The following is a 12,268-nucleotide window of genomic DNA, read 5'->3' as shown; positions in this document are numbered from 1 at the left end:
ACGGTGAAAGGTGGAGGGCACAGAATCAACACAGAATTGGAAGAGTCTCTTACTGAGGGTGAGGCTGGCGCAGGTCAGGACGATGACTGTCACCACGATGGTTGCCACCACAGCTAGGATGAGGGACAGGGACAGCTGGCCTTCTGGAGCAAGGCCCTGATGGGCTGCTGGGGGGTCAGAGGTCAGGGTTAACAGGGAAAGATGGAGAACCACTCAGATCATAACAATGCATCAAAGACAATGGGATTACTCGAGAGGTAGTTCCTTCCATTCCATTTCTCAATTTCTCTCCTTTTATGAGTGTACCATTTCAAGAGAAACACAGTGGTAGATCTGTGAAATTCTCAAGGACAGAATTTTAAATTTAGCATATATGATCCCAAAACACATCTAGTAAATTAGGGTTTTTACTTGACTGTTACCTGTGCAGGTGACGTTGTCACTGGCCAGCACCTCCTCATTGTGACAGAGGCAGATGATGAGTTGAGTATCCTCGTCCCATTTGCAGCTCTGGGTCTGGCAGTGACCACAGTTGGGCTGCACCTTGATCTCACATTCTCCATGGCTCTCCATGGCTGAGTGGGGAGGATGACAGAGGAAGTTCACCACATGAATCTCACAAGAAGAATGCTGTAGCAGAAGCACTGGTCAACTCAGCCATATCTACGGCTAAAAAGAGAAGCTGTTTCGCAATCAGTGTTCTTTCTTTTCTTCATAACGTTGTCAAACACTGGACTTCAATTCTTAACTATGGTCAACTAAAACAAATCATGGTTTCACTGTAAAGTCGGTACCGCATGGACATGGGTCAGTTGATCTGTTTCAGTTTGTGTCTTTTTCATGTCTGCCACTACACAGAGGACTGCTTTGTATTCTGTGCTGCATTGGCGGCACATGCATTGGACTCAAATGACATTGTCGTGCCGTAAAGAATTGAGGGGCTGTCTGTTCCTCTACATCATTGAAAAAAGGAGAAGGTTGCATGGCGCCAGGATCAACAGGATCCGCGAGGCCCTGAATTAGTTAACTAGTGTCTGAGGGGTGAGGAGCCCATCCCTTCTTCTCCCACTGAATCAGAATCAGGTGGTAGAGACACACAGACCTCTGTGTTACGGCCTGGGCTCGCTCTCTGCTCTCTCCCTCCTCTCTTCTGGCCCCCAGTGACACTGATGAAGGAGGAGAAAGCCTTGCCTGCCAGCGGAAGGAGAAATATTTCCCCCATGGGATTAACAAAGGAGATGCCATCCTGACCGCCCGCTGTGATGTCATCAATCAGCGCAGCATCGCCACCTTGATTTAGATGAAACACGATATCAAAGATAAATGAATGCAGAGAGATTGTAAAAGTCTATGTTTGAGCTAATAATAACAATGCTTTATTATTGCTTGCATAACATATGCTCACATTATAAATGGCAATCTTTATTTTGATCAAAGACGGTCTGGGTAGAGGGAGTATATGTGGTATATTAACGATGTTGAAAGAAATCTAATTTTTCTCAGTCTGTACATATCTCCTCTCAGTGTGTGCCATGTTTTTCAGAGGAGCCAAACGGACCTCCAATCTTATCAGTCAATTAAGTAGAACTTTCTTCCCCAGACAAAACAAAAAGCAGGGTCTGTCATGATCTCAGTATGAGTTTAACCTGTCTCATAATATCCCAACATTCAGAGAGGGATGTTTATTCTGTCACCAACCCATGACTAGTAAATCATACCAGATAAAGGCAGAAAAGCAGTGAATGTTATCAGCATTCCCCTTTCCTTGGGGCCAATGGAAATTATCCAGCATAAATGTATTTGTCAGATTCATCACAGCTAGAAAAGTGCTGGAGGCTACAGAGGGAGGATCTTAAATCCTATAATAACACCCCTAGCAGTACAGTATGGCACATAGGAAAGCAGTAAATATTATTATGAGTGTGTGTTAGATTACCTCTGTATCCGCCTCCTCCTCCTCCAGCAGTGCAGGCTCCTCCTCCCCCTCCAAACCCCCCGAAGGTCGCCCAGGACAGTTTGGATAAGGCTTGGGGGCAGGAAGAACCCCCCTCTGCCCCCTCCAGGAGAGACTTCCCTGCCCACACGTGGCTGGATGAGTCCTTCCAGCCTCCACCTCCCCCTGAAGCACACACACACACACCTCGTTTAGCCATCACTCTCTCTAAACACTTCTTCCATTGATGTTTGCATAAGATGTGTCGATAAATGCTCTATAAGAACTTGCTGGTCAAGGAGGATTTACTGGGAATGTTCCATGAATCTTTTCCAAGTACATTAATACAGTACAGTCATATACACTATGTCTTTTCTTCCTTTTCAATGGTTGCATAAGTCAAAAGGCTGCAACCAAGATTATAAGCAGACCCATAGGATAACCAGGGGTCAGGGCCAGCTTCTTGATACAAACACATGCACTCCTGCCCTTTCTCTGACACGTTCTACTGAAGACGCTCAAGTAGGAGCTGTAGCAGTCAGAGAAATGAAAGCCATGTGTTTTCAAGGAGCAGATAGTTAGCTCTGTGAAGAGAATCTCAGAGGGAAGGGAAAAGTGGAGGTGGTGAAGTGAGGGGGCAACCCAACCAACCTGCTGCTCCAGTCTTGCCATTGGAGCTGGAGGCCACTGTGTCGTTCTCATACTGCTCCAGAGGGATCTGGTCCAGGCTGCTCTCTGGGTCCTCCAGGTAGGCCTTCCCTCCACCACCAGCCGCTATCAGTAGAGGCACCAGCACCCCACCCTCCATCTGGCAGGGGTCACAGTCAAACACAATAGCAGCTTAAAAAGGTCCAATGCAGCCATTTTTATCTCAATGTCAAGTTGTTTCTGCGTAACAATTAAGTATCTTACTGATTATTTTCAATTAAAATGGTCAAAAAGAAACAAATAGCTTCTCAGCAAAGAGCAATTTCTCAAGCAATAATTGTGCTAGGACTGTCTGGGAGTGGAAAACTGAAAACTAGCTGTTATTGGCAGAAAGGATTGGAACTGTAGTTTATTGCCCGGTGATGTCACTAGGCAGGCAAAAACTCCATCCCACCAAAACAGGCTGAAATTTCAGGCAGTCTTTTCAAAAAGCTCTTACAGTAGGGGGCTTTATTTTAACAAACCTAACACAGTGGTAAATCTAATCGCAGGCGGTAGAGCTATAGGTTCAGGGGGGTGTCAGAAATATTTTTGCTATTGTCACTATCACAATTATCAGCACATTTGCCGGCGTTGGCGCGAGATGGCTGGGTTTTGATGAATAAACAAGTTGTGGGTTTGTCTAGGCTTGGCCCCTCACTGGCCAATCAGAACATGCTCCATGGTGAAATATTGTATGTGGTTGCTTCAATGTTGTGTATTTACGGTATTTTATGTACTGCCTTTGTATCAACTCCAGTTCCAATGTTAGTCCATCATAGTTTGTTAAATGGCTTACAGAAACAAAATAAAAAAATGTAGACTTATTTTTGCTAAATACATTCACTTCAACCCATTTTCAGTCCATATTGTTGTAAGTAATTGCACGGCTTCAATAGCATTCACACTGATATAGGGGCTAGGCCTACTGTAAATTGCATTATGGCTTAGCATTGACATGCCAAACATTGTCAATAAGCAAGATTACATTTATTATTGATAAGGGCTAAAAACAGAATGAATAATTCAAATCAAATTCTAAACAAAACAACAACTTCTTTTAATATTAAAACAATGCAGACTATGGAGGGTTTTACACACATCCAAACTTTTCACAGTAGCTGGACAAAGATCCTGAATAAATATAAAGGGAGAATGCCAACTCACTGTTATACTGCTCCCAAATAGGCCTAGGTTTTATGGACATAGTCGGAACCATCTTAGAGATCAGATCGCCAGAAGTAGCATTACAAGCGCCCCCACGTACATTGTCACCATAAAACCAGGAAGGTCAATCATTCTAATAAGTTTGGTTGTAATAACATTTTACGAAAAACAAGCAATCCGTTTTTTTTAACAACAACAACAATAATAAATAAATGTCAAATGTAATGACATAAAATCTCCAGGATAAAAAAAGACACACATTGCTGTTGAACCAGCCTTCGTTATAGTAGGCCTGAGGGAGGGCTTTCGGAAATTAGCACTTTGGATTATGTTTTTAAGACACACCTTAAATATTGTCAGCCGCCCAAGCGAAATGATATTAGACAGGTAAATAGCTGAACCTGGCATTAGGGCTGGAACATGCCAGTGCGGCAGTTTTTAAATGATGAAATTGCAAACTAACGTGCATTTCACACTAGCGCCGCCTTAACACCAGCCAAAAATAGAAACCCTAAAAGGGCATTATCATCATTTTCACAGTATTATTCCAACCTCATAGTGTGGAAATATATATAAAACACAGGAAAATCACATTTTTGACTGCACTCAGCTTTTACAAGTACCACTCTACCCTCTGTTATAGTCCATGGTGCAACTGAGGGGCCAGTCCAGTGTTTCAAGGAGATAAAACCTCTACATTAAAGGGTTCTTGTCATACAAACCAGTTGACATAACCTCTGACCTCTACTGCTTGTAACACTACATCTGTAGATAAATACCATGATAAATAATATTTCAGAATGGCTTCAGAAGATCTTCTAAGCTCATCCATCGGTTCATATCTAACAGCTACATGTGCTTCCGATGGACACCATCATGGCTTTCATTTTGTGGAGATGAGATAAAGGCAGAGAACAGTTGACTCAAGTTAGGTTAAGAGGAGGGTCTCTTACCTTGTAGATATAGGTGGCTCCTCCGCCTCCCCCTCCTCCTCCTGCCCACTCTTCACCAGTGAACTCATCTTCTATCACTGAGGATTCCCCCAGGCAGATCTTCTGTGTCAGGGGATTTCTCTACAGAGAACATTTGAATGTGGTTAGATCAGAGAGAGAGTGGCTGCAAGTCTGAGATTTTCTTTTCATACCATCAGAAGATAAATACTTCAGGATGGCACCCAAGATAGCAGAAAGGAAGTAAATGCTCACTAAAATGAATCGGACATATTTGAACAGCAGGTTATCCGGTAACACTTTTTTGGATAGTCCATCTGTAGACGCTCTATAGACTATTTACAGACTCAGTAACATGTCGACTAACTATCTACTAACCCAAACCCAAGCTCTAACCCTAACCTTAACCCTTATTCTAACCCTAAACTTAACCCTTACCCTAACCCATGGCAATCTGGTTAGGGTAACTTTAACTTTAAACCTTATCCTAACCCTTATTCTTAACCTAACTCTAACCGTAACCTTAGCAATCAGTTGCTTATCAACAGATATTCTGTTGATAGTATGGCCATCTGTAGAGCATCAACAGATGGAAAATCAGGACTATCCAAATAAAGTGTGACTGTTTATCCACCCATAATGTCACCCGAGGTAACCTAACTCTCCCCTCTGCAACTCACCCCTGGACAGGCATCCTCCCCCTGATGTCCCACCAGTATATACATGATGTCTCCCTTCTCAAGAGGGAAGATGGCTGAGATGAAGACCCCGTGGGAGCGCTTGTTGTGGTTCTTTGCGCCTTTGCCGCCTGCGGCTCCATAGGCGGAGATCCTAAGGATTGCACAGTAAACCATAGAAATGGCATGAATAGAAAGTGTGTCTTCATTCAAGTCAATGATGGCATAATGGGTGGACTGGCAGACATTTTGATTGCACCCATGCCAGGAATTAAAAGCAGGAAGTGTACCCTTCAATCTGTGTTGTGATTTGCTGAATCAACTACTCAAAGGACATTACAAAAAATACATTCCATTGTTTGATCCACATAAGTTAGCATAATTTGAATGAGCATTCTACATGACCATGGCAATCCAGCATCAGTTGATAGACCATTCCAAAATACAAAATACAATGGAAATTGCATCACAATACCAGGCAGCAATTGTGAGCGTACCTACGAGTTTACCAGATTGCCATGGTTAGAGCTTCCAAGCCCATTCTATTGATTCTATTTCTATGCAGTAAACTATGGTGGCAAAATTAAACTTTGTTATGCACATGCGCTGTATGAGCCTTAAAACCTGTACATTTCCACTGGCTGTTTCGCTCACGTAAGAAGAAGCCAGTGTTTTTCCTCTTGTTTCTGAGCAACTTGATCACTCGACCAAAGACAAAGAGTGTGTGTGTATAGATGGAGTTTCCAAATGGGAGCCAAGAGCAGCAGGGGAGAACCCTGTCTGCCCAACCCGCAGACTGGACCCGGTGAAGGTAATGGTGGATAAGTGGGGCAGGAACATTCGGGAACAGGTACCACTCTGGCACAAGGTAGCAGACATTCCCTTGAAAGGCACATGAAGTGAAATTTTGTTAGCAGAATGTAGAAAGAAGTTACAGGACTCAGTGATAAACCAAGAAAGGCAAGGCAAGTAGAATAGAATATCCACTGCACCAGCACCCGCCCTGGTTGTCCAACAACGGCCTGCTCAGCCGCCTCTCCCGCCGCAGCTCTACCCCCAACAAGACCTGATAGGACTGCAGGACCGTCAGACCCCTCAGAGGCAGCCCCAGAGCAGTAGGAACCATTCTACACACCACCTACAATGACTCCCGTTTCACTGGAAGACTACAGGCATAGATTGGAGAACTGCTTCCGCAAACACAGTGGCATCAGACCAGCAACCGATGACTACAACAGCCTCGACACCAGCGTTCCTTGCTGAAAATGGCCACAAAGTTTCTAAGAAAAAAAAGCTGGAGCGTGTGTCTTAATCTGTTAAGTATCTAGGACATGATATTACACCAAATGGTGTCTCAATCCGTTAAGTATCTAGGACATGATATTACACTTTGGCAGGAAATTGGCTCCAGAGCGTGTGGCCGTAATTCTATCTGTACCACAGCCAGTTACAAAAAGACATATGTTGACACTCACAGGAATGGCAGGCTATTGCAGAGCCTGGCTGCCTGAATATGCTGAGGTTGTACAGCCACTCTCTGACCACAAGGTGGCGATGAATGACAAGATACAGTGGAATGCAGGGGGACTCAAGGAGAACCATTAGTGGCTTATGCAGTGACTACGGCTGCCACTACTCTAGAGAGTAGCTAAATTACCACCACATCTGTCAGCCCAAGCTGCAGAATTGTTTGCGCTCACTAGAGCATGCATTTTAGCTTTGGAATTGAATTTAAGGGAACCAAATTGAATAAAAAATATGTCTGGATTTAGTTAACTGATTGATCTAAGAGTTTACTGCTGGTAAGAAATGTAACTGAACCTGTTGGGGCTACAGGTTAGCAATGAACCCCGAGCCGGGATTGCTAACAAGGCTGGAAATTCAAAACATCAAGAATCTAATAATTTCAATTTCTCAAACAATCAACTATTTTACACAATTTAAATGATAAATATCTCCTCAATCTAACCACATTGTTCAATTTTCAAAGAGGCTTTACGGCAAAAGCATAAAGTTAGATTATGTTAGGACAGTACATAGCCACAAAAGTACAAACATCCATTTTCAATTCAAGGTCAGGCGTCACCAAAAGCAGAAACCAGCTTGAATTATGCACTAACTTTTGTCAATCTCCATCAGATGACACTCCTAGGACATTATGTTATACAATACATGCATTTTTTGTTCCATCAAGTTCATATTTATATCCAAAAACAGCATTTTACAGTAGCGTGAAATTCAGATTTTTTTCTTCTCTGAAATGCTTCCGGTGAACATAACAAAATTACTATTCGAAAACATTGGTAAATTATAATATTGTCATTCAAAGAATAATATATTATCATCTCGTAATTGCTACCGAATGGCCAGATCTCAAAATAACTTTACTGGGAAATCACATTTTGCAATAAACGGGGTGCTATGCTAAGAACAACAGGCTATGCTATACAGTTAGCATCATCTAAAATCGATAATAACATTGTAAATATCCCCTTACCTTTGATTATCTCCATCAGAAGACAGGCATCCCAGGTCCGGAAGGCATCCCAGGTCCGGAACAAATGTGGTTTCTTTTGACAAATAATTTATGTCCAAATAACACCAAGTACTTAGCGTTCATTATGCTCCCACAAAACGTGGTGGGGGACTGTAAAATCACGCCGAAAAGCTAAAAAAACCTAGTAAATAATCTATTTATGTTCGTTCAAACATGTCAAATGTTGTTTAGCATTAATCTTTTGGTCCATTTTTAACGTTAAACATCAGTAATATTTTCACACAACCTATCCTATGTCGAGATAAACAATGAAGACAAAACTCACGTTTCTCAGATTTATGCGCAGGCGCAAAAAAATGAAGTGATGACATGTCAACTTCCTTGGATTCTAATTTGCTCTCTGTTTATCATAGACGCTTCAAACAACTTTATAAAGATCGTTGACATCTAGTGGAAGCCGTAGGTGTTGCGAAATGAATCCTTTCTCACTATGGTATCTATAAAACAATGACACTAAATAGTACAGTCACAAAATGCACATTTTTTTTGATCTATTTTTCACAGGTTTTTGCCTGCAATATGAGTTTTGTTATACTTAGACACCATTCAAACTGTTTTAGAAAATTCAGAGTGTTTTCTATCCGAATGTGTTAATAATATGCATATCCTAGCTTCTGAGTTGGTGTAGGAGGCAGTTAAAAATGGGCACATATTTTTTTCAAAATGTCTCAATACTGCCCCCGAGCCCCAACAGGTTACTTCTTATGGCTTGAATCCCGTTAGCGGGATTGATATGACGACAGCCAGTGAAAGTGCACGGCGGCAAATTCAAAAGAACAAAAATCTCATAATAAAAATTTCTCAAAACATACAAGTATTATACACCATTTTAAAGATAAGATTCTCCTTAATCTAACCACAGTGTCCGATTTCAAAAAGGCTTTATGGTGAAAGCAAAACATTCGATTATGTTAGGACAGCACAAAACAAGAAAAACCACAGCCATTTTCCAAGCAAGCAGAGGAATCACAAAAACCAGAAAGTCAGCTAAAATGAATTACTAACCTTTGATGATCTTCATCAGATGACACTCCCAGGACTCAATGTTACAAAATACATGTATGTTTTGTTCAATAAAGTTCATATTTATATCCATAAACCCCATTTTACATTGGTGCGTGATGTTCAGAAAATGTATTCCCACCAAAACTTCCGGTGAATGAGCACATTAATTTACAAAAATACTCATCATAAACATTGATAACATTTACAACAGTTATTGAAAGAATTATAGATATACTACTCCTTAATGCAACCGCTGTGTCAGATTTTAAAATAGCTTTTCGGCGAAAGCACATTTGTCAATATTCTGAGTACAGAGCTCAACCATCAAAGCAAGCTATACAGATACCAGCAAAGTTCTGGAGTCAACTAAACTCAGAATTAGTATTATAAATATTCTCTTACCTTTGCTGATCTTGGTCGGAATGCACTACCAGGACTCCTACTTCCACAAGAAATGTTATTTTTGTTCGAAATATTCCATATTTATGTCCAAATACCTCAGTTTTGTTCGTGCGTACAGATCACTATCCAAAAGGCATAATGCGTGAGCGTAAAATAAGAGACAAAAAGTCAAATAGTTCCATTACCGTTCGTAGAAACATGTCAATTGATGTTTACAATCAATCCTTAGGGTCTTTTTAACATAAAACGTCGATAATATTCCAACCGGACAATAGCGTATTCATTACAGAAGAAAAAGAAGGAGCGGCGCGCCAAACGTGCCAGCGCAGTAAACAACTCACTGGTCCCAGGCAGTCCACTGATAGACTGAGCTCCTATTCTCTGCCCAGTAATAGGAGATGTTTGAAACAAGTTTCTAAAGGCTGTTGATAGCCAATGGAAGCCTTAGGAAGTGCAAAATGACCCCACAGACACTGTAGTTTGAACAGGGATTAGATAGAAGAACTACAAATCACTTCCTGGTTGGATTTTTTCTCAGGTTTTTGCCTGCCATATGAGTTCTGTTATACTCACAGACATCATTCAAACAGTTTTAGAAACGTGAGAGTGTTTTCTATCCAAATCTACTAATAATATGCATATCTTAGTTTCTGGGAGTGAGTAGGAGGCAGTTTACTCTGGGCACGTCAGTCATCCAAGCGACTCAATACTGCCACCATCCATAAGAAGTTAAAGAACTAAACAAATAAGGAGGGCTATCCCATGAATTAATGTGTGGACACACACAATAACAGAATGATTGTGAATAAACGATTGCATAATGATGAACTGTTTGAACTGTTTAACAAATTTTTCTTGAGGACAGGTCGAATACCCGTCAAGTACAGCGCTGGAATGGTAAGTTACTATTCTCTGTGTTACACTTAACCTGTTGGGTCTAGGGGGCAGCATTTGCACGTCTGGATAAAAAAAATGTACCCGATTTAATCTGGTTACTAATCCTACCCAGTAACTAGAATATGCATATACTTATTATATATGGATAGAAAACACTCTAAAGTTTCCAAAACTGTTTGAATGGTGTCTGTGAGTATAACAGAACTCATTTGGCAGGCAAAACCCTGAGACATTTTCTGACAGGAAGTGGATACCTGATGTGTTGTATTGACTTTAAACCTATCCCATTGAAAAACACAGGGGTTTAGGAATATTTTGGCACTTCCTATTGCTTCCACTAGATGTCACCAGCCTTTACAAAGTGTTTTGAGTCTTCTGGAGGGAGATCTGACCGAACAAGAGCCATGGAACGGTGATGTCCCATTAGACACCTGGCGCGCTACTTCATGTTGGGTACCCTCGTTCCAATAGGTTATAAAAGAGTATGCATTCGTCCACCTTGAATATTATTCATGTTCTGGTTAAAAAAGGCCCTAATGATTTATGCTATACAACGTTTGACATGTTTGAACGAACGGAAATATATTTTTTCCCCTCGTTCATGACGAGAAGTCCGGCTGGCTTACATCATGTGCTAACGAGACGGAGATTTTTGGACATAAATGATGAGCTTTTTTGAACAAAACTACATTCGTTATGGACCTGTGATACCTGGAAGTGACATCTGATGAAGAGAATCAAAGGTAATGGATTATTTACATAGTATTTTCGATTTTAGATCTCCCCAACATGACGTCTAGTCTGTATCGCAACGCGTATTTTTCTGGGCGCAGTGCTCAGATTATTGCAAAGTGTGATTTCCCAGTAAGGTTATTTTTAAATCTGGCAAGTTGATTGCGTTCAAGAGATGTAAATCTATAATTCTTTAAATGACAATATAATATTTTAACAATGTTTTCTAATTTTAATTATTTAATTTCTGACGCTGACTTGACTGCCGGTTATTGGAGGGAAACGATTTCCTCAACATCAATGCCATAGTAAAACGCTGTTTTTGGATATAAAAATGAACTTGATAGAACTAAAAATGCATGCATTGTCTAACATAATGTCCTAGGAGTGTCATCTGATGGAGATTGTAAAAGGTTAGTGCATCATTTTAGCTGGTTTTATGGTTTTGGTGACCCTGTCTTTGACTTGACAAAACATTACACACAACTCTTGTAAATGTACTGTCCTAACATACTCTAAATTTATGCTTTCGCCGTAAAACCTTTTTGAAATCGTAAAACGTGGTTAGATTAAGGAGATGTTTATCTTTCAAATGGTGTAACATAGTTGTATTTTTGAAAAATTTGAATTTTGACATTTATTTGGATTCAAATTTGCCGCTCTTGAAATGCACCTGCTGTTGATGGAGTGCACCACGGGTGGCACGCTAGCGTCCCACCTAGCCCCAAGAGGTTAACAATGCTCTGAAGTCTATTTTCCCCAGAATTGAAGCAGCTTTGCCTGAACCAAATGGAGGACAGCTCCACAAATTTCAACCAGGTGATTGGGTGGTCATCAAGGACCTCCGCAGAAAGATTTGGCACCAACAGCGCCGGACTGGTCCATTCCAGGTGCCCCACAACTCAGACGAAGATGTACCAACCGATGAATCATCGTAGGCAACCCGAGTAGCCATGGGAAGACCAGGACCGGACTCTGCGCATAATATTTGTTGCTTTCATGGTCAGTCTTCTCATTGCAGCTGTTGTCTGGGCCCTGGGAGAAGTGGCCACAATGCAACTGAAGAGTACCAGCACAGTCCCACAGTGGGACTAAAATAACAGCAGCTCCAGCTCGAGCCAATGGCAGACTCAGGACGGGAGTCCAGCAAACAATAGCCGCCCCATTGTTTAAGAAGTCGGAGATCGATGCATCAGCGTGATGATTGTCCTCTTTGCACAGATGAAGTGTACTTCTGTATGACTGTTTAATTGTTGAAATG

At 41.4% G+C, this 12,268-nt stretch overlaps 1 protein-coding gene across 2 annotated transcripts in view; it reads right to left on the bottom strand.

Moving 5' to 3' along the window:
• The window catches only part of LOC106571863 (ALK tyrosine kinase receptor), a 105,714-nt gene that overhangs the window by 13,450 nt on the left and 79,996 nt on the right, over positions 1–12,268 (bottom strand). Inside the window, exons 13-19 of one of the 2 annotated variants that reach the window (XM_014145404.2) lie at positions 5,418–5,568; positions 4,741–4,860; positions 2,585–2,741; positions 1,937–2,119; positions 1,192–1,290; positions 423–575; positions 54–167 (exon numbers count right to left, since the gene is read on the bottom strand). In XM_014145404.2, coding sequence (XP_014000879.2) covers positions 54–167; positions 423–575; positions 1,192–1,290; positions 1,937–2,119; positions 2,585–2,741; positions 4,741–4,860; positions 5,418–5,568 — 977 coding nt within the window. The remainder of the gene's footprint in view (positions 1–53; positions 168–422; positions 576–1,191; positions 1,291–1,936; positions 2,120–2,584; positions 2,742–4,740; positions 4,861–5,417; positions 5,569–12,268) is intronic. The other variant, XM_045714864.1, reaches the window with a different exon arrangement.

This window comes from Salmo salar, chromosome ssa01 (assembly GCF_905237065.1).
Source record: "Salmo salar chromosome ssa01, Ssal_v3.1, whole genome shotgun sequence".
Taxonomy (NCBI): domain Eukaryota; kingdom Metazoa; phylum Chordata; class Actinopteri; order Salmoniformes; family Salmonidae; genus Salmo; species Salmo salar.
Note: the sequence above shows the minus strand (reverse complement) of the source record. Positions and strands in the feature narration are given on the sequence as shown.